Source organism: Squalius cephalus (genome assembly GCF_949319135.1).
Source record: "Squalius cephalus genome assembly, chromosome: 20".
Classification (NCBI taxonomy): domain Eukaryota; kingdom Metazoa; phylum Chordata; class Actinopteri; order Cypriniformes; family Leuciscidae; genus Squalius; species Squalius cephalus.
The window spans coordinates 34,965,905-34,987,358 of NC_137141.1; the positions used below are offsets into that span (position 1 = coordinate 34,965,905).

The window sequence follows — 21,454 nt, forward strand, 5'->3', positions numbered from 1 at the left end:
TTCAAATGTTGATTACTGTATACATATATATTACTATATTATCATGTCAAATATCTGTTATTATAATACATAATCTGCATTTTCTCACACGTAGATGCCTGGCGCTCTGCCCGCTATCCCTAAGGAAGCCTTTCTTAATTTTAGGGCGCGCTGAGATCAGACTCAGGGGTGGAGGGGGTTATTTTCTGGTTTTCGTTTTTTCTTGCCTGCTCTTATTTGGGCTTGTGTGAACCCCAGGCCCCGCCCCGGCCCCCAGGAGCCGCTCGTATTTAAAGGCCCTGCTCACCTTCTCTCTCTGTCCCAGTGGAAGCATCAGTCTTGTGATATAACAACTTGGTGAGTCCTGCGAACGTTGACTTCTGCATCCGATGCTTCAGATCTTCTAGACTCCGCTTTCCAGTGCTAGTTAGAATACGAGAACGGATAACAGCGACTTTTGCTGGAGCGGATAATCTTTTAATCTTGATAATCTAAAGTTTGATTTGATAACGCACTTCAGTGTTTTTTCCGTGCAACACTGAAGCATCGTCGTAGTGCATGAATGAAACTAGAGAATGCAATGACAGCTGCGACTGGAGAAAGTGAGAAGACTCGGAGCCCTAAATAGAGCGGCTGTTAAACTCCGGCCTTTCTTTGGCATTAGTGAAGTCTTGAGCCGCAGATTTGATTTCAGTAACCCTTCACGGGCAGGACAGAAGAAGCACGTGTTTAGATCAGTGTGTGCATGTGTGTGTGTGTTTGGTGTCTGACTGTGTGATGCTTCTTTCTCAGACCACCCAGAAATCCAACCATGTGCGACGACGAGGAAACTACCGCCCTTGTGTGCGACAACGGCTCTGGCTTGGTCAAGGCCGGGTTTGCCGGAGATGACGCTCCCCGTGCTGTGTTCCCCTCCATCGTTGGAAGACCCCGTCACCAGGTGCAACACTTCTGCACAACGACAATAACACAGAAAACACTCTCATTAATCCATACGACAACACTGGCATCATTACATCACACCGGCTGACTGATTACCTTAAGAATTGCAACACGTTTTTTTTTATTTAAATTTTTTAAATTTAAATTAATGCAGCTTTACTTAAAGCATTTATCTATAATGCATTATGAAGGTAGTCATAATGTGCATCATAATACATATTTTCATAAATAAAGTTAAAATTCATTATAATATTCAGATTCTTTGCTATATCGCGTTTTTTTAATGCATTACACTTTCTATATTAACTGCGGCTACAATTTTTCATGAGACCATACAATGCATTATAAGATGCATTACAAGGCATAATTAATGCATTATACAATATAAGTGTTAATCAAAAGCATAATTAAATATCCGGGTAACACTTTACTTAAAGCCTTTATCTATAATACATTATAAAGTGCATCATAATGCATTGCATAGTTTCATAAATAAAGTTAAAATGCATTATAATATTCACAGATTCCTTATTACATCTGAAATTGGTTAATGCTTTATACTTTCTACTATAATGTATTATAACTGCGGTTACAATGTATTATAAGATGCATTACAAGGCATAATCAATGCATTAAAATACTTTTATAATGCATTATACATTAAAGTGTTCATATGCATTTTCAAATGCATTGCCTAATTAAATATACATTGTGAAATGCACTCTCTCATATATACCAATTTGAATAAATTCACAATTTCTTATTTGACTAGGATTATGGATTCCTCTTATCACTCCACAAATCAGCCGGAAACTAATCATTTTCACCATGTTATTTAGGCGTAAAATCTTGTGTAATCCGGCAAATGACATATGAACAACCCTTCAGGATATAAATATGAATAAAACTGTAAAGTCTGGAGATTTGTGACTCAAACTCACACTAATAGATCAAGTGCAATAAAATAAACACGTGTTTTCTTTCCGCTAGTCTAGTTCTGAGAATTTGAAAACGCATGTTAACACATGTATAACGCATTATACAAGTATTTTAATGCATTCATTATGCACTGTGACCGCAGTTATGAAAAGCCGAATCGCTCTGAAAACGGACCAGTGCACGTGTGTGTGTGTGTGTGTGTGACAGACTCACTAAACCTCTGAACTCTCTCGCTCAGGGTGTGATGGTCGGCATGGGTCAGAAGGACAGCTACGTCGGTGATGAGGCTCAGAGCAAGAGAGGTATCCTGACCCTGAAGTATCCCATCGAGCACGGCATCATCACTAACTGGGACGACATGGAGAAGATCTGGCATCACACCTTCTACAATGAGCTGCGTGTGGCCCCTGAGGAGCACCCAACCCTGCTCACTGAGGCCCCACTCAACCCCAAGGCCAACAGGGAGAAGATGACCCAGGTACTGATGAGATCCACACACACACACACACACACACACTCCCTCACAGGGTTCATAACACTGAGTCTCTCCTCTCGCAGATCATGTTTGAGACCTTCAACGTTCCCGCCATGTATGTGGCCATCCAGGCTGTGCTGTCCCTGTACGCTTCCGGCCGTACCACTGGTCAGTCACTAACACTCTTCACACACTCCTAGACAACACACACAATGAGTCAAATCAGTATTATACACTCGGGGAATAAGGTACAAAAGCTTTTATTGGGATGGTAACCTTTCAAAAGGTTAATCTATGTAGCATTTTTACCCCTAAAAGGTGCATATTAGCATCTTAAAGGTGCATATTATTAACAAAAAAGCAGATATTAATACCTAAATTGTGCATGTTATAGTATGTTTCGAAAGGATGTCACCCCTGTGACGGCTTGTGTACCTTTTTTCACATTTCACATCAAAATGTGCTGTTAAAAATAATCCAGTAGGATCTGGTTTGATTCTTAAATCCGATTGGATTGTTTCGCACTGGACTAAGAGATAAAATCCCATTCTCTTTTGTTATTCTTGCAGAAACTTATTGACATACTATTGCAGTTTCATTTATAGTTGATTTAGCCACTTTGTTGTGCGTTTTGTCATATTTTTAGAATGTCTATATAGTTTTAGTTAGTTTAGTACTTTATATATATATATTTCAAGTAACAACATCAAGTTTTTTTTAATGGTTTAAGTTAACAATAATAACCCCGATTTCCATTAGGATCGTTTACAAATTATGATTACCGTAAAAAGATTTCAAATTGGAATCATGTACACATTTCTTAGCATTCATTATTTTTTGACTAGGCCTGTGTTATTCATTAATGTTAATGTTATTCATGTTATTAAATATGTTCTAGAACGTTTTGTCAACGTTCACGTAAAAACGTTACATTGTATCATTCCTCAAACACTGGGAACGTTACTTTCAAATGTTCTCCGGACGTTCTGAAAAAGTAGCAACATTTAAAAAAGTTAGAAGAACGTCCAACTGAAACATTTCAGAATCCATGAACGACGTTTTTTAAAAACCAGACACCGTTTGACTGCTAGACTGTTAGACACTGCTGTGTGTGTGTGTGACTGACCTGTCTGATCACGTGTCTGCAGGTATCGTGCTGGACGCTGGTGACGGTGTGACCCACAACGTGCCCGTATATGAGGGTTACGCGCTTCCCCACGCCATCATGCGTCTGGATCTGGCCGGTCGCGATCTGACTGACTATCTCATGAAGATCCTGACTGAGAGAGGCTACTCTTTCGTTACAACCGGTGAGTAGCGCTACTCGCAGCAGCACAGGTGTGCATCAGGTGCGCAAGCCGCGGAGTAACTCACTCCTCAATGCCTCTCCACAGCTGAGCGTGAGATCGTGCGCGACATCAAGGAGAAGCTCTGCTATGTGGCTCTGGACTTCGAGAACGAGATGGCGACCGCAGCCTCCTCTTCCTCCCTGGAGAAGAGCTACGAGTTGCCCGACGGTCAGGTGATCACCATCGGTAACGAGCGCTTCAGGTGCCCCGAGACCCTCTTCCAGCCCTCCTTCATCGGTGCGTCTCCCCCCGCTGCTCCTCAGGTGTGCTCACCTGTGATGGGTTGACACTCACCTCTCTCTCTCTCGCTCTCCTCAGGTATGGAGTCTGCTGGCATCCATGAGACCGCTTACAACAGCATCATGAAGTGCGACATTGACATCCGTAAGGATCTGTACGCCAACAACGTGTTGTCCGGTGGTACCACCATGTACCCTGGTATTGCTGACCGCATGCAGAAGGAGATCACTGCTCTGGCTCCCAGCACCATGAAGATCAAGGTGACACACACACACACACACACACATTTAATGCATTAACGAAAGTTTAACCTTCATCCTTTCCTCGCACTTTGTAACTCATCTTTCCCTCACGGGTGAACATGACCCGAAGCCCTAAAATTATACTTTTTCTTTTTCTTTTGTCCAGAAAGCTTATTTGATTTCATTTTGATCATATTTTTTAACACACTTTTTTTTTTTACCTTTAAATTACTATATTTGATCAATAAATAAATAGTAATTTAAGCATTCTTTCAACTTAAATTCAAAATAACTCAATTTCATGCATAACTTTTACTTCAGCTCTAAATATCTTACATTGGGTCTTTGTCGACCTCTTGTGGAAAAATAATAATATAACACGATATTTCATGACTCTAGATGGCCTTATAGCTCTATATGAGCTGTTCCTCTCCATCTTTATGCATTCAGATACACATGTAGACACTATAAATATTTTTTTTGGTAAAGTTTTATCATTTTTAGTCTGAATTTTGAGCATTTGTATGTTTTTCTATGTGTACTGAAGCATTCCTCACATTCCATTCATTCCTAAAGGGAAGGATTTGTTACTTTTTAAAATTTCAACCACAAAACATGGTTATTCGTGGTTCAAGTGTGACAAAAGTCCGGGTCTTGGACCCCTCTGATAAACACTCAAATTTTCCAAAATGAGTTTCGGGTTAAAACGTCCCGAGGGAAATGCTTTTGAAGTATATAGAAAGGTATAGTCTACATGCAGTGGTTGCTCAGAGTTTAACCCCATCTCTCTCTCTCTCTCCAGATCATTGCTCCTCCTGAGCGTAAGTACTCTGTCTGGATCGGTGGCTCCATCCTGGCTTCCCTGTCCACCTTCCAGCAGATGTGGATCACCAAGCAGGAGTACGACGAGGCCGGTCCTTCCATCGTCCACAGGAAGTGCTTCTAAACCAACAACAATCTCTCAGTCTCAGCCGTACATTTGTACTGTCTCTTTTACTGTATATACATGTAATGTTGTAATAAAAACAGATAACTGATAACAGACAACAGCGTCTTGAGTGATCACTGCCCTGTTTTTGCACGATTGCAATGCATTTGAGAAATGATGCAAAGTGGTAAAGGAATCATGGCTACTATACATGATAATAATTACATGCACCACCATATTTACATAAGTTCTTAAAAGAATATCACAGTGTATTTCCTAAACTAAAAATATATACACTATAATGCACTGCATGACTTCAATAATGCAAAACTAAGAATATCACAGTATGTTTCCTAAACTAAAATATATATAATGCACTGCATGACATTTATAATGCAAAACTAGGTTATTAAAAGAATATCAAAGTATGTTTCCTAAACTAAAAATATATATAATGCACTGCATGACATTTATAATGCAAAACTAGGTTATTAAAAGAATATCAAAGTATGTTTCCTAAACTAAAAATATATATAATGCACTGCATGACTTCAATAATGCAAAACAAAAATTTTTCTTACAAAAAAAGTAGCATTATGGTAATATAGTAGTGCTGGGCAACGATTACTCTCGATTAATCATCCAAAATAAAAGTTTGTGTTTACATAATATATGTGTGTGTACTGTGTATATATGAATAGATTTTGTATATATATAAGTACACACACATGCATGCATATATTTAAGAAAAATGTGTTATTTATATATGCAATATTAATATTTATATATGTATACACTATATACATGCAAATATGTCTTAAATATATATATGCATATGTGTGTATTTATATATACACACAATAATTATACACAGTACACACACATATATTATGTAAACACAAACTTTCATTTTGGACGCGATGCGATTAATCGTTGCCTAGCACTATAAAATAGATTTGCAAAGTTTGCAAAAATAACCACTATTTTTAATCTCAATCAAAATATGCACTGATATGGACAATTATCTCTCACTAATACAAGCTTTCAGCACTGGCGCTGTTGTTCAGGAAATGCGTGTGGTATTATGTTGCACTGTCGCTTTAACATTAACATCTGCTGCGCCATCAATCACGCGTGTCACGCTGCATGGGGGCGGGGTCATCTGAGAAGGAACCGACACGTGACTACTCGCAACCCAATCAGAGTGCAGGAAACGCCTGAGTGACGTAGGCAGGGCGAAATTTGAACGTCTCTTTCCGCGCTGCCGTTGTGAAGACGGGAAATAAAGCGGACACAGAAACAAACACTCGATTTATATGGCGACGTTTAGACTTTTAAAGGCTCGTTATTTTATTTTATAACATGATGTTTACGCGCAGCACATCCTGGAGACGAAATATGAGATGCGTTTGATGACTTTGATCGGTTGTTTTTATCGAAATGTGTCGAGGAAAAGTAAACTAACCATCAGTTTGTTTGTGTGTTCATCACATCCATAACGGTCATTTTGCTTGTTTTTAACCGTAAAGCAGCATTTTAGTCTATTTTCCTCATATTTCGAGTCGTTTTAACGGGTTTTAGACGTCATTATGAAGGTTTTGGAGAGAAATGTGGTTCGTCTGGCAGTCGTTCAGCATCTTCGGTCCGTTTATGGGATCAAAATTAAGAACTGGAATAAAAACAGAAACAAGCAGACATCGACGAACACGGTGAGTTTATAAAACCTCTGATTTCAATATAGAAACGCTGGACAGAAACAGTTTTCTTACAGGAATGTGATTCACGAAATGCTATACTTTTGATAACCAGGAATAAAAACAATATTTTATTGGAGAATTATTGAAATGCTCTGCAACCAGACTTTTGTGTATTTATTATTATAATTACTATTATTATTAATGGGAAATATTTAGTAGTTGAAATTGGTTTGTTTAATGTTTTTCTATCACCAGTCTAGTCACCAACTGGTTGATCAACTTCCTGTTCACGTGGTAATAAAGAGATGAATCTACACATCTTAAAGGGACAGTTCATCAAAAAAAAAAAGAACTTCTTGTTCACTTGAAAAAAATGCTTCTTCTGTTGAGCACAAAATAAGATATTTTAGAGAATGCTGGTAATCAGACTGTTGACGGCACCCATTGACTTGCATGGTGTTTTTCTTCCTATAATGGAAGTCAATGGGTGCCGTCAACTGTATGGCAATGTAAAGTAAAGACAAAATTGTAATTTTTTGGGGTGAACTATAACTTTAAACACAAACATGTGTTTCCAAGATAAAACAAAAATCACCTAGCTCATTAGTGTATTGTTGCAGTAACACATTTACAGTGCAAAACACCTATTCTATGCAGGTTTGTGTGTATGGCTTGTTTTCAAAATGCACCATGTCTATATGGCCTTTTACCTCAGCACCCTTAGTCTGCATTTCTCTGTACATTTCATGTTGAGAGTACCCATTTCATAAGATATTTCTATCACATTTGGCTGTAAAATCATAGAAAGAAATGTGATTAACTCCATAAGTCACTGGACTCTAATGCGTTTGACTGTGGCCTCGTGAGAGTCATTTGTGGACCTCTCTTCATGCCAGCTGTAAATGAAGGGGAAGTGCTGCTGATTTTCAAACACACAGAGCTTCACTTGTTCATGTTCTCCATCATCACCTGAACAGATCCTCCTTGTGTTTCTAGGTGAGGGTGTTTGGCGTGGCGCTCGAAGGTTTGCCACACTGTCATGTGTTGGACTACGGAGACGTACCCTGGTGAGACCGAGAGAGACTAACATTTACTGGCTTGCACACAGATGCTTTGTAATGTTTGTAAGAGCTTAATGCTGAGGGCTGTGTGATAGACCATTTATGAGATTAGGGGTTTCTGTCACTCGATGCCCGTAAGAGCAGGTCTCAACTCTCAACGGCACCATTTATCACATACTTGTAATGTCTTTTGAGGCAAGCGATCTGCACACCGCACCCACTGCGATCTCTTGGTGTGAATGGCTTTAAATTAGACATGCATGATTGATCTTCAAGGTGAAGGTGTCTTCAGTTCAGCCGTGGGTTGCTCAAATACAGTACGGTAATACAGGGATTTTACTGCGGTAAGACTGTGTGTGGAATGTGGTTAGGCAGTGGACCATGTAGTAAAAGGAAACATGAAATAAGCTAAATATACCTAATAAAATAATTAATAATTTTATCTAAATGAACATTAAACATTTCATCTAAATGTTGCCTGATTCTTTGGACATTTACTTTATTTTTTTATTGAATTTTACTTTTATTTATTATCTTATTTATTTGCCCTATAAATATATTTTATAGATATATACATATATTTTCCTGTAAAATGATAGTAAAATTTATTTTTATAAAAATTTTAAACAAATATTTGATCTATTTCCCATATATTTTATTACTTTTTATTTATTTGCCCTATATTTCACTATATTTTATTATTTTTATTTAATTATTATTTTGTTTTGCCCTATATTGTAGTTTTATTTTTATTATTGTACATTTTTTATTTATTTGACAAATATTTCTCTATTCAATTATAGTAAAATGTTAATTATTTTACCTATTTCACCATATTCTATTATTATTATTATTTTACATTTATTATTATTAAAATATGTTGCCCTGTTTCCCTACATTTTAGTATTATTTTATTGCTTTGTTTATTTTTATTTTTATATTTGCCCTATATTTCCCTATAAAATGATAGTAAAATATATTTTATTTATTTGCCCTATATTTCATTATTTTATTTACATTTTATTTTTTATTTCGATCCATTTCATTATTGTTATTGTATATTTCATTATTTAAAGGTTTTTGCTTTATATTTCCTTTTATTTATGTATTTTGTTTTATTTGCCCTATATTTTATTATTTTATTATTTAATTATATATATATTTTTGCCCTATATTTCACTATATATATATATTTTATGTTTGTTTTATTATTATGAGGTGTATTTTTGCCCTGTATGTGTATGTCGAGTTCATGTGTCTCGCTGTCTCTCAGCTTTATAGTCGACGCTTGTACGTGTCTCATGGATCATCTGGACACGGAGGGCCTGTTCAGAAAGTCCGGATCTGTTGTGCGGGTCAAGAGCCTCCGGGTGAGTGACTGACCTTTACTGTACTTCACTCCAGATGATGGGGTTCTCACACAGCGGGTGTGTTGTCCTGTGACCCCGCAGGCCAAGCTGGACCAGGGCGAGGACGGTCTTCCCACGGCTCTCCCGCTGGACATCGCTGGCCTCCTCAAGCAGTTCTTCCGGGAGCTTCCCGAGCCGGTTCTGACCGCAGACCTGCACAGCGGGTTCCTGAAGGCCCAGGAGCTGCCCTCGGAGGAGGAGAGGACCTCGGCCACGGTCCTGCTGTCCTGTGTGCTGCCCGACAGGAATCTAAACACACTACGCTACTTCTTCAGCTTCCTGAAGACCGTCTCTCAGCGGTACGGCGTTCGTCTTGAATCTCTTGTTATGCTAATTAATAGGGTCGCGGTTTATCGTGATTCGGCACGCGTGTGATTTGTGGATTAACTGCTAAATTTAACCATCATAGAGTGAAAGTTTAGAATTTGGGCGTGTTTTGTCTTGCCAATTTACACATTCAAACAATTTTAAATGCAGAAAAAATGACCCGTCTCGGCAAACGTTCTTGTCATTAGTGAACCGTTGAGGAAGAAACCGGATGCTTGTCTGTTTATTCGGTCTTAAAGTGACAGCAGCCTAATATTCCTTCGGTTTATATGTTAATAAAACAGCTAAATACAGCTTTAACAAAGATGAAACTATATTTAATTTATACAGTGAATTTTACATTTAGGCTTAATTATTCATTTCTGTACTTGAATACTTGTGTTTGACTTTGTTATTTAGTAATCATCTCTGCTTGTAATTTGTGTATTTGTTCTTATTTTATTACTGACTGTTCACTTGTTTTTAATAAGGTTTGTACATTATCAGTTACGCTGATCCAAAAGAAAAAAATATCCGTTCCGTGGCTCAAACCGTAAATGATCCGAACCATGAATTTTGTGATCCGTTCCACCAGTACTAATCAATGACTTCCTTCTGAATGGCAGGTTCTTTTCAGAAGTCTTTTTGTTTACATGCATGTAAAGTGTGTGTGTGTGTGTGTGTGTGTGTTGCTCCTTCATTTCAGATGTGCTGAGAATAAGATGGACAGCAGTAATCTCTCCGTCATCTTTGCCCCGAATCTCTTCCACTGTGGTGACGGAGGAGAAAAGATGAGCAGCAACACGGAGAAGAGGCTCAAGCATCAGGCGGCGGCTCTGCAGTGTCTCATCGATAACGCTCAACACCTGGGTATGTGCACGCCTTCACTTACACACTTCATTACAATTACATAGTATTAATCCATACCTAATATACTCACTCACTCAGTCATGTCAATCAGGGGTTCTTAAACTTTTTTGTTTAGTCTGCTGGACACATTTATATAAAATATACTTATTTACTTGAATTTTATTTTCCATCTTCATCTGTGTTTAGTGTGTAATGTTGTTGTTTGATCATGAAGAAGCTCCAGTTCTTCTCTATATCAGTGTTTCTGAACTCCTGAAACGCCTCCACTGTATCTTGAGTTTCTTCCGGGAACGAACACGTCACAATATTCCTCATTATAATAATTAATATGCAGAATAAAGGGGCGGGGCCTGGTTGAATTAGTTAGTAGTGTGTTAAACTGGCGGTTATGGAAAGGGGCGGGACATTTCCCAAACACACTCGAGGCGCTCGACCAATCACAACACACTGCTCCAGCCGACCAATCAGAGCACAGTGTGCTTTTCAGAAGGAGGGGCTTCATAGAGACAGGAAGTAAACAGAGCGTTACTGACACCAATTCCAGTTTAGGAAACCCTGATGTAATGGAATTGAATTTAAAGCTTTGATATATTTAATATGTATTCAGTTAATCCAGTGAAAAGCAACGTGTGGGAGAACAGTGACGCTAACCCTGTTGTTGTTCACAGGCGCGGTTCCTCAGTTCCTGATGGAGAATGTTCCAGCCATGCTGGGCTGTGATGCTGTTGTGTTCTCTCCAGCGTCGGTGTCTCTCGAGGAGAGTAACGCTCACTCAGACCTGAAGAAAAGCAACAGACGCAGTTTAGGAGGTAAGAAACGTGTCTAAAGGCTCATTCCATCAGTTTCATCACATGACTGCTTTGAAGGGAAGTGGATACGGCTAATAACAGGGTTCGTACAAGTAGTTTTTGCTTAAAGTGCTTGAATTTGACTTTTTGACATTTAAGTTTGGGAAAACCCTTGAAAATAGCCATATTTCTGAAAAAGTGCTTGGATTATTGGAAAATAGTGTTTATTTTTACTGATAAAGCAATCTTTTCAAACCCATCTGATATTGATAGAGACATTTAGCGTGATATTGCTCATAATTATTCAAGTGTTTGATACAGCTTTAATTTTTCAGGTTTATTATATTTAACTGAGAAAAAATCAGTTTGAATGGTTAGTTTCCACAGCCATTGCATGTGCTGCACTTTATTTGTACCATTTTGTTGTATTTGTATTTAGATATTTACCTTTTTTATAATTTGAAACATAATAAAGATATTGTTTAATAAGTGAGATCTGTGATTGTTGTCCTTGAAAATTAAAAAAGTAGTGCTGAAAGTCCTTGAAAGTCCTGGAATTTCACTTCACAGTTTCTGTACGAACCCTGTAATAATGATTTGAAGGCATATGATCCAAGTTTTTTTTAGTTGAGTGGGTTTGTTTTGTATTCCAGATGTGGTTAATGGAGCTCTGAATAGGTTTAAAAGTAGTAGAACGCCAACAAATACCCCTCAGTCTGATGGAGCAGGTGGGTAAACGTCCTCGTCAGATCCGCTCAGGGGTTTCTCATCTTCACTTCGTACATGTAATGAGCACGTGCTTCTTCATTGAGTTTGAGATGGCTTTATGTGTGCACACTTTCATGTAGATGTTCCTGTTTGGATTATGGCACGGCATGGATGATATACAGCATAATGTTTGTCTTTTGGCACTTGTGAGAATATGTTCCCTCTACTTTTGGCTAACCCTTGTGTGTCAATAAAAACTAAAAACTGAAGCTTAGGAGCACAGACTTTAAGTTTGGTCTCATTTTTAAAGAAGACCCCGTGGCAAAGTTTAAAAAGTGAAATTTATTAATTTTTATATAAAATATATATTTTATGAGACATGTTGAACTCTGAAACTGCTAGAAAATCAGGCGCCATCTGGTAAAAAAAAAAAAAAAAGTACAAATTAAAATGTTAATAATGAAAACCTATTAACAAAGATTGCATCATTTTATAGTTAAATGGACCTGGGATAAAAAAAATTGTAGTTTCAATGGGGACATTTTTGTCCAAAAGGTCCCCGAGTCCAAAATAGATTTTTTTTTAAAAAAAATTAAGGAAATTTGGGTGAAATAGTAAAATTCCAATAAAAATACACACCTGTGCCTAAATGTATGCAGTTGGCATTAACACGGGCAAAATGATAATAAAAAAACCCTAAAATGTCCATACGGTCGCACAAGGGTTAAATGATTTCTGCTCTATTCTCAGTCGCTTGCGCACATCTTTGCTTGTCAATCTGACACTTTTGGCTCTAGCTTAATTTCCTTGTATTGATTCTCTATCCTGAGCACGAATGGAAGAATAACAGGAATCTCCTTCAGGAACTCGAGTGCTTTTGAGTGAATTCAAGTCTTTTTCCTTCAGGTTTCTCCATGGCCACTCCCGTCATCATAACTCCAAACTCCAAGCGCAAGCTTCCGCTGGACTCGGCACACACTCATGGCTTCTCCAACAAGAAACGCAGGTCCATCAAGAAGAACCTCGGCCTGGAGCTGTTCCCGAGCGCTCTGTTTGGAGGATCGTCTACACCTGGATCAGGTGAGCTTCACACCACATTAGGGCTGTCAAATACAATTTCGAATATTAACACGCTGCCACTTGCATCTTGCTTCTCCGTGTTCACAAGTTTCAGTCCTTTCAGTGTAAGTCACTCATGAAGACAGTCTTCGCCACCATCTACTGGTGAAATAATGTCTAACTTCTGTTGCTGTTTAGTCAGGGACTATTTTCTCCAGCGGAAGGACGGCTTTTAGTGATGTTACTTCATGAAAGTTGCATAGATGCAGATTTTTCGGCTTTAATATTTGTATTGTGTGGTAGCCGTTTTATAAAAGCAATGATGTGCTCGAGGCTAGTGCTGTATTGGGAATCAGTCGTGCCTAACAACGCCCTTCAGCCGGGACTTGTTCACTACAGCACAGCCTCTCCTACCTTATTGCTTCCTCATTTATCTGTGGTGTTCTCTCAGCGCACAGTGCGGCGGGGGCTCTGGACTCGTCTCGCAGTGGTCTACTGTCGTCTGTGGGCAGAAACTCTCGTCTGTCCTGCAGTTCTGCCCGGAGGAAGAGCCGGCGACGCAGAGACCGCAGTGTCAGCAGGTACAACACACACTCATCTTTCTAGGGATTATCACGGTTCGTACAAGCTGCTTAAAGTACTTGAATTTGACTTCCTAGAAAAGTCCTGGAAAACCCTTGAAAACAGCCATATTTCTGAAGAGGTACTTAAAGTGCTTGACTTATTTAAATACAATATATGTGACCCTGGACCACAAAACCAGTCACATGGGTCAATTCTTTGAATTTGAGATTTATACATCACATAAAAGCTGAATAAATAAGCTTTCCATTGATGTGTGGTTTGTTAGGATAGGACAATATTTGTCTGAGATACAACTATTGTAAATCTGGAATCTGAGGGAGCAAAAAAATCAAAACATTGAGAAAATCTCCTTTAAAGTTGTTCATTTATGTTGGCGATTGTGCAGCATTCACTCACAGAAATACATGTTTTATATATTTACGGTAGGAAATTTACTAAATATCTTCATGGAACATGATCTTTACTGAATATCCTCATGATTTTTGGCATAAAAGAAAATCTATAATTTTGACCCCTATAATGTATTGTTGGATATTGCCACAGATAAACCCGTGCGACTCGAGACTGGTGATGTGATCCAGGGTCACACATTTGAAATATAAACACAAATACAATCTTTTCACGCAAAATGAACACTCCCATCAGACCTTTTCTCGATACGCCAAAACTATAATATAAAATATTATTTATTCAACAATAATTGCCATTATAAACTTTGTATCAATATATATATATTATTAAATACGTTATAAGTTGTATTATGGATGCCTTATATCTGTAAAAAAAATCCTTAAATCTTAAAGACATGGTTTGATAAGTGAGATCTTTGATTGTAGTCCTTGAAAAGCAAAAAAGTAGAGCTTGAAGTCCTGGAATTTCTTTTTACAGTTTCTGTACAGACACTGGATTATTATCACTAACTATTAAAGTACGGTCCCATGAGCACTGCAGGCAAAAGTGTGTGTTGTCATGTGACGTCACTCCTGGGGGGCAAAACCAGGCTTTCCTCCAGTCATTGTTTCCAGCCAGTATTAATGTAGTAGACAGTGATATTTAAAGACTAAATTAAACATGCACCTTATTGATCTTGTAAAGCATTTTCCCATAGATAACCGTTATAAAGAAAACGCTTCATTGAACCACTCATCTGCTCGCCTGTACACTGGTGTGCTTCATTAATGAGCTGTATATTTGATCTGCAGACATTCAGAACGACCATTTAACGATTAAAAAAATGCATTACAAATTGTGAAATATTATTGTAATGTAAATCATCTGTTTTCTATGTGAATATACAGTAAAGTGTAATTTATTCCTGTGATCAAAGCTGAATTTTCAGCATCATTACTCCAGTCTTCAGTGTCACATGATTAGGGTTGGGCATCGTTTTGATTTGAACGATTCTGATTCCGATTCTTCATTTCGATTTCGGTTCTTTTCGATTCTCGATTCCGATTCTTTGAGGGGTGGAGTCAAAACCTGTCACAGGCTCATTTCACAGAGGAAAATTTTATTTTGATTTAGTTTTAATTTTGGGAGCTGCAGCCCATGTGGGAGAAAATTAGGAATGCCTCTGCACCAGACCAAAAAACAGATTTATATATGCAGAACTTGCAACCTGGTCTGGACTCTCTGGACATGTATAAACTAACTCAATGTATAAAAGCTCACTTTAAAACACCATATTCCGGTCGTGGTTTTAAATAGTTTTAAGTCAAAAAAAGATGTTGAAATATTTTATATTTAGCATTTTATATGCAGCTAATAGCTACCTTGCTTAGCAAGTTTACTATAAATATTCTCTATTCATATGAAAATACCTCAAATCGCATTGGTCTACGTGAGATGATTAACAGCTGTACAGCGAATGAGAGAGCGCTGATATCATAAACTGACGCGAATCAGGAAGAGCAGAGACAGAGCTCGATGTGTTCGCTGTTTGAGCTCTTCAGATCGCATAATGCAGTGGGAAATGAATAGTAATGTTATTCTGTATGACGAAATATTTTACAAACATGTGATGATAAATCATTATTTCTCCAAATATGCGCACCATTGGATTAAGAGCCCTGGTGGATACTGTATGTGAACACAAATAAACCGGAGAAGACGTGAATGACTGCTTTATGAGTGATGATTTCTATTCAAAATAACAAACATTACAGATGAATTATTTTGCACTCCTGGCAACGTTACTAACGTTGGTCGCGCAGGGTTGCCCGAGGAGGACGAGACAGTGGACCGCGCAGCATGTCAAAAACGCTACACTTAATTTTGTACACCATGCAGGCGTAGGTGTTTAGTCATATTTGTAGTGCACCCGCCCGTGCAAGAAATACGTTTGTCACCTGTGTTGCACTCTGCCGACCCAGGCTTTTTTAAGGTGAAATAAAGCCACACTATTGAGCACCGCTTAACGTGCTCCATTGCTGCAACAGAACAAGCGGGCGCGGCAAGCACTTCCGGAAATTCAAACGTGCGCGTTTGGAACCGATGATCGGAATCGAAAACAAATTTTCGAAACGATTCCAATGGTATCGTTATTTTTTAAACGGTTCCCAGTTGGAACCGGTTCTCGATGCCCAACCCTACACATGATCCTTCAGAAATCACTCTAATATGATGATCTGATGATCAAGAAACATTTATGATTATTATCAGTGTTGAAAACAGCTTCATATTTCAGTGAAAACTGATACATTTTATTTTTCAGGATTCTTTGATGAATAGAAAGTTCAAAAGAATAGTGTTTATTTGAAATAGAATCTTTTGTAACATTATAAATGTCTTTACTGTCACTTTTGATACATTTAATGCATCCTTAATGAATAAGTATCAATTTTGTTTTATTTATTTGTTTAAATCTTACCTCAGTATCTCCTGAGGCCACAAGAGGGCGCAATGAGCAAAATATAAATGCATCGTATTAAATAGTTTATTCTAAGCAATGAAATGAGAGTAGTGAAGTAAAGTGTGTGTAATTCTCACTGTGATTGGTCCTCTTGTTGTGTTTAGAGCTGAATCGGGGAAGGCCGGCTGTTTCTCTCCCAGAGCCGTGAAGAAAGAGCCTGTGAGGAAATCCCTGCGTCTGCGCTTCAGTCTGGGCAAATCCAGCCGCGAGTCTGTAAGTTCAGAAACATCATCTCTGTCAACATCCACCAGAGACTGAACAGTCCACCGATCTTTTCTGCGCAACCCTGATTTGCATGCTTATAATGTGCATCTAATGTTTATGTATTTAATACATGTTAATGGGTGAGTAATTAGCACTTGGTTAACAGAATTAAGGACTTTTGTTATGCCATGTTGATGGGTGTCTGGCTCCATCTAGTGGCGGTGTAATGTTGGGACATGCTGCTATTAATGATGCAATAATCACATTATTTTACTGTCTTGGTTTGAGGGTTTTACTCATGCATGGTTTTGCATTTTATGGGAAAAAAAATAAGCAAGTCTTCTGAGCTGGACAGCTGGAATATGATTGATCTGGTGATTTATAGTGTTTAAGCGTTCAAGAGAATGATGGATTTACCCGTGGCTAAGTGTTATGACACTATGATGATGGATGTAATGTGATTGTTTGTTCGTTCTAATATTTGTGTTGTCATTGTTAATGACTTGCTTAATATTGCACATGTTGTAGCATTGTGACTTTAGGAGATTAAATATCTTTATGATTTTATTTAAGGACCTGATATTACTAAAAATATTTGTAGAGTAATAAAATGTTTTAAGAGGAAACAAATATTAATATTATAACAATTTTTATTTTATTTTTCTAATTAAAATGTATCCTTGTGGTTTTGGGTTATTCCTTGCCATTATTGACATGGTCATTATTTTATGCATGCATATGCTCAAATAAAAAAAGATGTTTGACCAGAAATCAGCATTTTTTTTTTCTTCCAGTTAAGCATTATCATAATTCAACACTGACATGATGACTCAAACAATCACAAACCAAAGAGAGTAAAAAGAAGCTGCCTCTATTTCAACAGAACCTCATTACACATTCACAACTGGGGCCAAAGAGGTCAGAGGTCATAGGTTGGCGCCTTGCAACACAAGAGAGCTGTACTGGTTTTCACTTCACCAAGGAGTTGAGTCCGACTGTTTTGAAGAAGAGCCCATCGAAAGGTCAGTATTTTGGGTTTATATTTAATACTCTGAGCTTTTTTCTACACATCTGCAGATTTGAAAATCAATATTGACCCCATTCTGATCTGATTATGAAAGATTCATCAGTGCATGTCATGCCAAAGAAAAAACTAATCTGAAACTAACTTTTCTGCGGGCGTCATCCAGTCGAGAGACACTTCACAGCATCTGTTGCACATGGATAAAGTCACATCCCTGTCTGCATTATTATTTTTCTAATTGAATGTCGTGTTTTATTTGTCAGTGCATCAGAATTCAGAAGAAAAATTGGATGCAAAAGCGTTTTCATGTTGATCTTAAAGATGCAGTCTCTTATTTCTCATGCTTTATTTCTTCTGCTTGCTTTAAGTCTCTTCTGCTCACTAAAGCTGCATCTATCTGATCAAATACAGTAAAACAGTGAAATATTATTATAATGTAAATCAGCTGTTCTCTATGTGAATATATAGTAAAGTGTAATTTATTCCTGTGATCAAAGCTGAATGTTCAGCATCATTACTCCAGTCTTCAGTGTCACATGATCCTTCACAAATCACTCTAATATGAGGATTTGATGCTCGAGAAACATTTATGATTATTAGTGTTGAAAATTTTCAGATTTTTGTGGAAACTGATTCAATTACTTTTCAGGATTCTTTGAATGTTAAAGTTCTAAAGAACAGTGTTTATTTGAGAGAATCTTTTGTTACATTATAAAAGTCTTTAACTTTGTCAATTTAACGCATCCTCGATTAATCAAAATATAATTGTTTTATTTGTTTTTTTAAATCTTACCTCATTTTTGAATGATGATGTATGACTGTTTCCACACAGATATGAAGCAGCACAACTGTTTAACACTGATAATAATCATTAATGTTTCTTGAGCATCAAATCATATTAGAGTGATTTCTGAAGGATCATGTGACACTGAAGACTGGAGTAATGATTGATTCGATAACAGGAATAAATTACACGTTACTATATATTCACATTAAGGTTTTCAAAATGGCTGAAAAACTAAATTAGAAAGAAATCTTAAATATGGAAATACAAATTATATAATAGAAGGCATAATTTCAGTTAGGAGGTAACAGGCCACAAGAGGGCGCAATGAGCCAAATAATGCATCGTATTAAACTCTTTATTCAAAGCGATGAAATGACATTACTGAAATAAAAAGTGCACACCACTTAAACGAACAAATATAATGTCGTAAATTGCATAAACAATTTTATGAACAAAAAAAAGCATCATGTACTTATGCATAGTTTAGTACTAAAATTTAAATTTTAGGTAACACTTTTTTACAGTGTCACTGTTATGTTACATGTAGTTAGTGTAGGAAAAGCTATAGATTATGCAAACTAACCCTATAGTAAGTACATGTAAAATAAAGTGTAATTTTAACTCGACAGTCCTAATTCACAGAAAAGTTATTTTAAATTATTACAATATTTCTATAATATCTAATAAATGCAGGCTTGGTGCAGAAGAGACTCTTTCAAAAGCGGTGTATAATTTGAGATTTCTATCGTCCACGTTTGATTGACAGGCTCCAAGTTTCTCAGCAAATCGGAGGATGACCTCTTGACCCCTCGGTGTGAATCAATAAACCACAGGAGCTCGTGGAGTCGAGACACTCCTGATGTCGGCCTGACTTTCCCTACGGATTCCTTCTCGGAGACTAAACCTGCGACGGTCAACGACGTTCCCAAGATCCTGTGCGGCGAGGAGTCGTTCAGCGAAGAACGATCCGGATCGACTCTAATGAAAATCAAACAAGCTTTCGGTGAGTCCGGCAGTGACCTTCACAGCATCATCAAACAGCAGGACCACGACAACATGGGGTCAAAGTCCTCGGAAACCTCACAGAAATCAACGTCCGAGGATCACAATGTGACGTTCGGACAGATCGAGATCGCTCCCATGTCTCCTCTGCATATCGACAGCGCTCTGTTTGATAGTGGAGCGACGCGGTTTGGTGAAACCAGTCTGAACGAGTCTCTCTGGCTTGAAAACGAAAGCAAGGATTTCTTAAAAGAAGAACGATGTTCTGCAGAATGCAGTCAATTAATCGACGCTTTAGACATACAAAGTCCCGTCGCTTTCCGACTGGACTCTTCCAATAGAGTCCAATCAACTCCATACGGGTCAAGAACGCAAACCAACACCGACACGTCGTCGTCAATGGGAAATGAGATGATTGATAAACATCCCGTTGAAACACGTGACATGACGACATGTTCTCACATTTTCAGATCGGACTCTTCCAATAGAGTCCAATCAACTCCATACGGATCAAGAACACAAACCAACACCGGAAAGGAGATTGATAACATTCCCAGTGGCGCTGAAACTCGCCGGATGAAAGTGGCCGAGCAGATTAAACGGTTCAACATGATGACGTTGGATTCGCCCAAAGCTAAAGCGATCCGATCTCCTATGAAGTTCCAGCGCACGCCGGTTCGACAGTCCGTGAGGCGCTTAAACTCTCTGGTCGGGAGCCGGAAAGAGGTCCGGATGGGTTGGTGTGCCGCCGCGACTCAGATGAAGGCCGTGAGTTTAGAAAGCGCTTTGCATTCGACGTTTGCTAAACCCAAACCTCCAGTTCCTCCGAAGAAAACAAAGGTTGAACACGCGACGCTGGAAGACGTCACCAATAAGACGCCAAAGACAAAACGTGACAAGAATGGCGCAAATGAACATCCCAAGTCTGTTCTGCTCGAAGTGTCTGAGAACGAGACCAATCGCTACCGAGGTTCACCCAGAAACCCTCTGGCCGAGGTCAAACTGCTGTCAGCGCTGAAACCCATCGATATATAAGATATATCGTTAAAGGAGGAATTTCCTGATAATTCACTAATTCACTCTCTGTCCTCGTCATCCAAGATGTTCATGTGTTTCTTTCTTCAGTGGAAAAGAAATGAAGGTTTCTGAGGAAAACACTCCAGGATGTTCCTCCATATAGTGACTTCAATGGGGTCCAACGGGTCGAAGGTCCAGATGTGAGTTTCAGTGCAGCTTCAAAGTCTCGACACGATCCAGCCGAGGAATAAGAGTCTCATCTAGACACACCAGCGGACATTTTACAACTAAATAAACATTTATATACTTTTAACCACTAATGCTGGTCTTGCACTCGCTGTGATGCGACACACATTACGTCATCAGGTTGAAAGGTCAAGCGTGACGTGGGGGAAGAACCGACCCAGTGTTTACTAAGCGAACATGCAAAGACTGAGACAAACGCCATTTACTAAAATAAATAAATAAATAAAAGGCAAAACAATGTTGGACGATTTTGAAGTTGGAGGAGAAAATGAGATGGAGAAAATCCTACATTTTCTGCATGACCTTTCAACCTGATTACGTAATGCGTGAAGTCATGATCGTACAAGATGAGCATTTGTGGTTAAAAGTATATAAATGTGTATTTAGTTGTAAAATGTCGGCTGGTTTGTCTAGATGAGACTCTTATTCCTCGGCTGGATCGTGTCGAGACTTTGAAGCTGCACTGAAACTCACATCTGGACCTTCGACCTGTTGGACCCCATTGAAGACACTATATGGAGGAACATCCTGGAGTGTTTTCCTCAAAGTTCTTCGACTGAAGAAAGAAAGACATGAACATCTTGAACATGGCGGAGAGTAAATTATCAGGATATTTTAATTCTAAAATGATCTACTCCTTTAAATGCTTTTTCCTGCGGACACTTGTGAACTCATATATTCAGGGG

General features: G+C 38.3%; 2 protein-coding genes across 3 annotated transcripts; both read left to right on the top strand.

Moving 5' to 3' along the window:
• The first annotated feature begins 152 nt into the window (after window positions 1-152).
• actc1b (actin alpha cardiac muscle 1b) lies at window positions 153-5,213 on the top strand. The gene is made up of 8 exons (XM_079853884.1): window positions 153-336; window positions 772-919; window positions 2,099-2,338; window positions 2,419-2,503; window positions 3,484-3,645; window positions 3,730-3,921; window positions 4,003-4,184; window positions 4,969-5,213. The coding sequence occupies exons 2-8, from the start codon at window positions 791-793 to the stop codon at window positions 5,110-5,112; spliced, it is 1,134 nt and encodes a 377-aa protein (XP_079710010.1). The 5' UTR covers window positions 153-336; window positions 772-790; the 3' UTR covers window positions 5,113-5,213.
• Window positions 5,214-6,363: 1,150 nt separating this feature from the next.
• On the top strand, window positions 6,364-20,657 carry arhgap11a (Rho GTPase activating protein 11A). 2 transcript variants are annotated; one of them, XM_079852974.1, is made up of 12 exons: window positions 6,364-6,803; window positions 7,788-7,858; window positions 9,126-9,222; window positions 9,304-9,560; window positions 10,274-10,437; window positions 11,106-11,246; window positions 11,879-11,953; window positions 12,840-13,013; window positions 13,444-13,573; window positions 16,593-16,701; window positions 17,576-17,714; window positions 19,270-20,656. In XM_079852974.1, the coding sequence occupies exons 1-12, from the start codon at window positions 6,684-6,686 to the stop codon at window positions 20,538-20,540; spliced, it is 2,748 nt and encodes a 915-aa protein (XP_079709100.1). In that variant the 5' UTR covers window positions 6,364-6,683; the 3' UTR covers window positions 20,541-20,656. The 2 variants fall into 2 exon arrangements, with proteins under 2 accessions (XP_079709100.1, XP_079709101.1); XM_079852975.1 differs by lacking the exon at window positions 11,879-11,953 and having other exon boundaries at window positions 19,270-20,657.
• The last annotated feature ends 797 nt before the right edge of the window (window positions 20,658-21,454 follow it).

Excerpts from the sequence above, each read along its gene's own strand:
- actc1b (XM_079853884.1), top strand. The coding sequence starts at position 791 with ATGTGCGACGACGAGGAAACTACCGCCCTTGTGTGCGACAACGGCTCT. Across the intron at positions 2,504-3,483 it reads CGCTTCCGGCCGTACCACTG|GTATCGTGCTGGACGCTGGT; the intron begins GTCAGTCACTAA and ends ACGTGTCTGCAG. Across the intron at positions 3,922-4,002 it reads CTTCCAGCCCTCCTTCATCG|GTATGGAGTCTGCTGGCATC; the intron begins GTGCGTCTCCCC and ends CGCTCTCCTCAG.
- arhgap11a (XM_079852974.1), top strand. The coding sequence starts at position 6,684 with ATGAAGGTTTTGGAGAGAAATGTGGTTCGTCTGGCAGTCGTTCAGCAT. Across the intron at positions 6,804-7,787 it reads AGCAGACATCGACGAACACG|GTGAGGGTGTTTGGCGTGGC; the intron begins GTGAGTTTATAA and ends TTGTGTTTCTAG. Across the intron at positions 7,859-9,125 it reads GACTACGGAGACGTACCCTG|CTTTATAGTCGACGCTTGTA; the intron begins GTGAGACCGAGA and ends GCTGTCTCTCAG.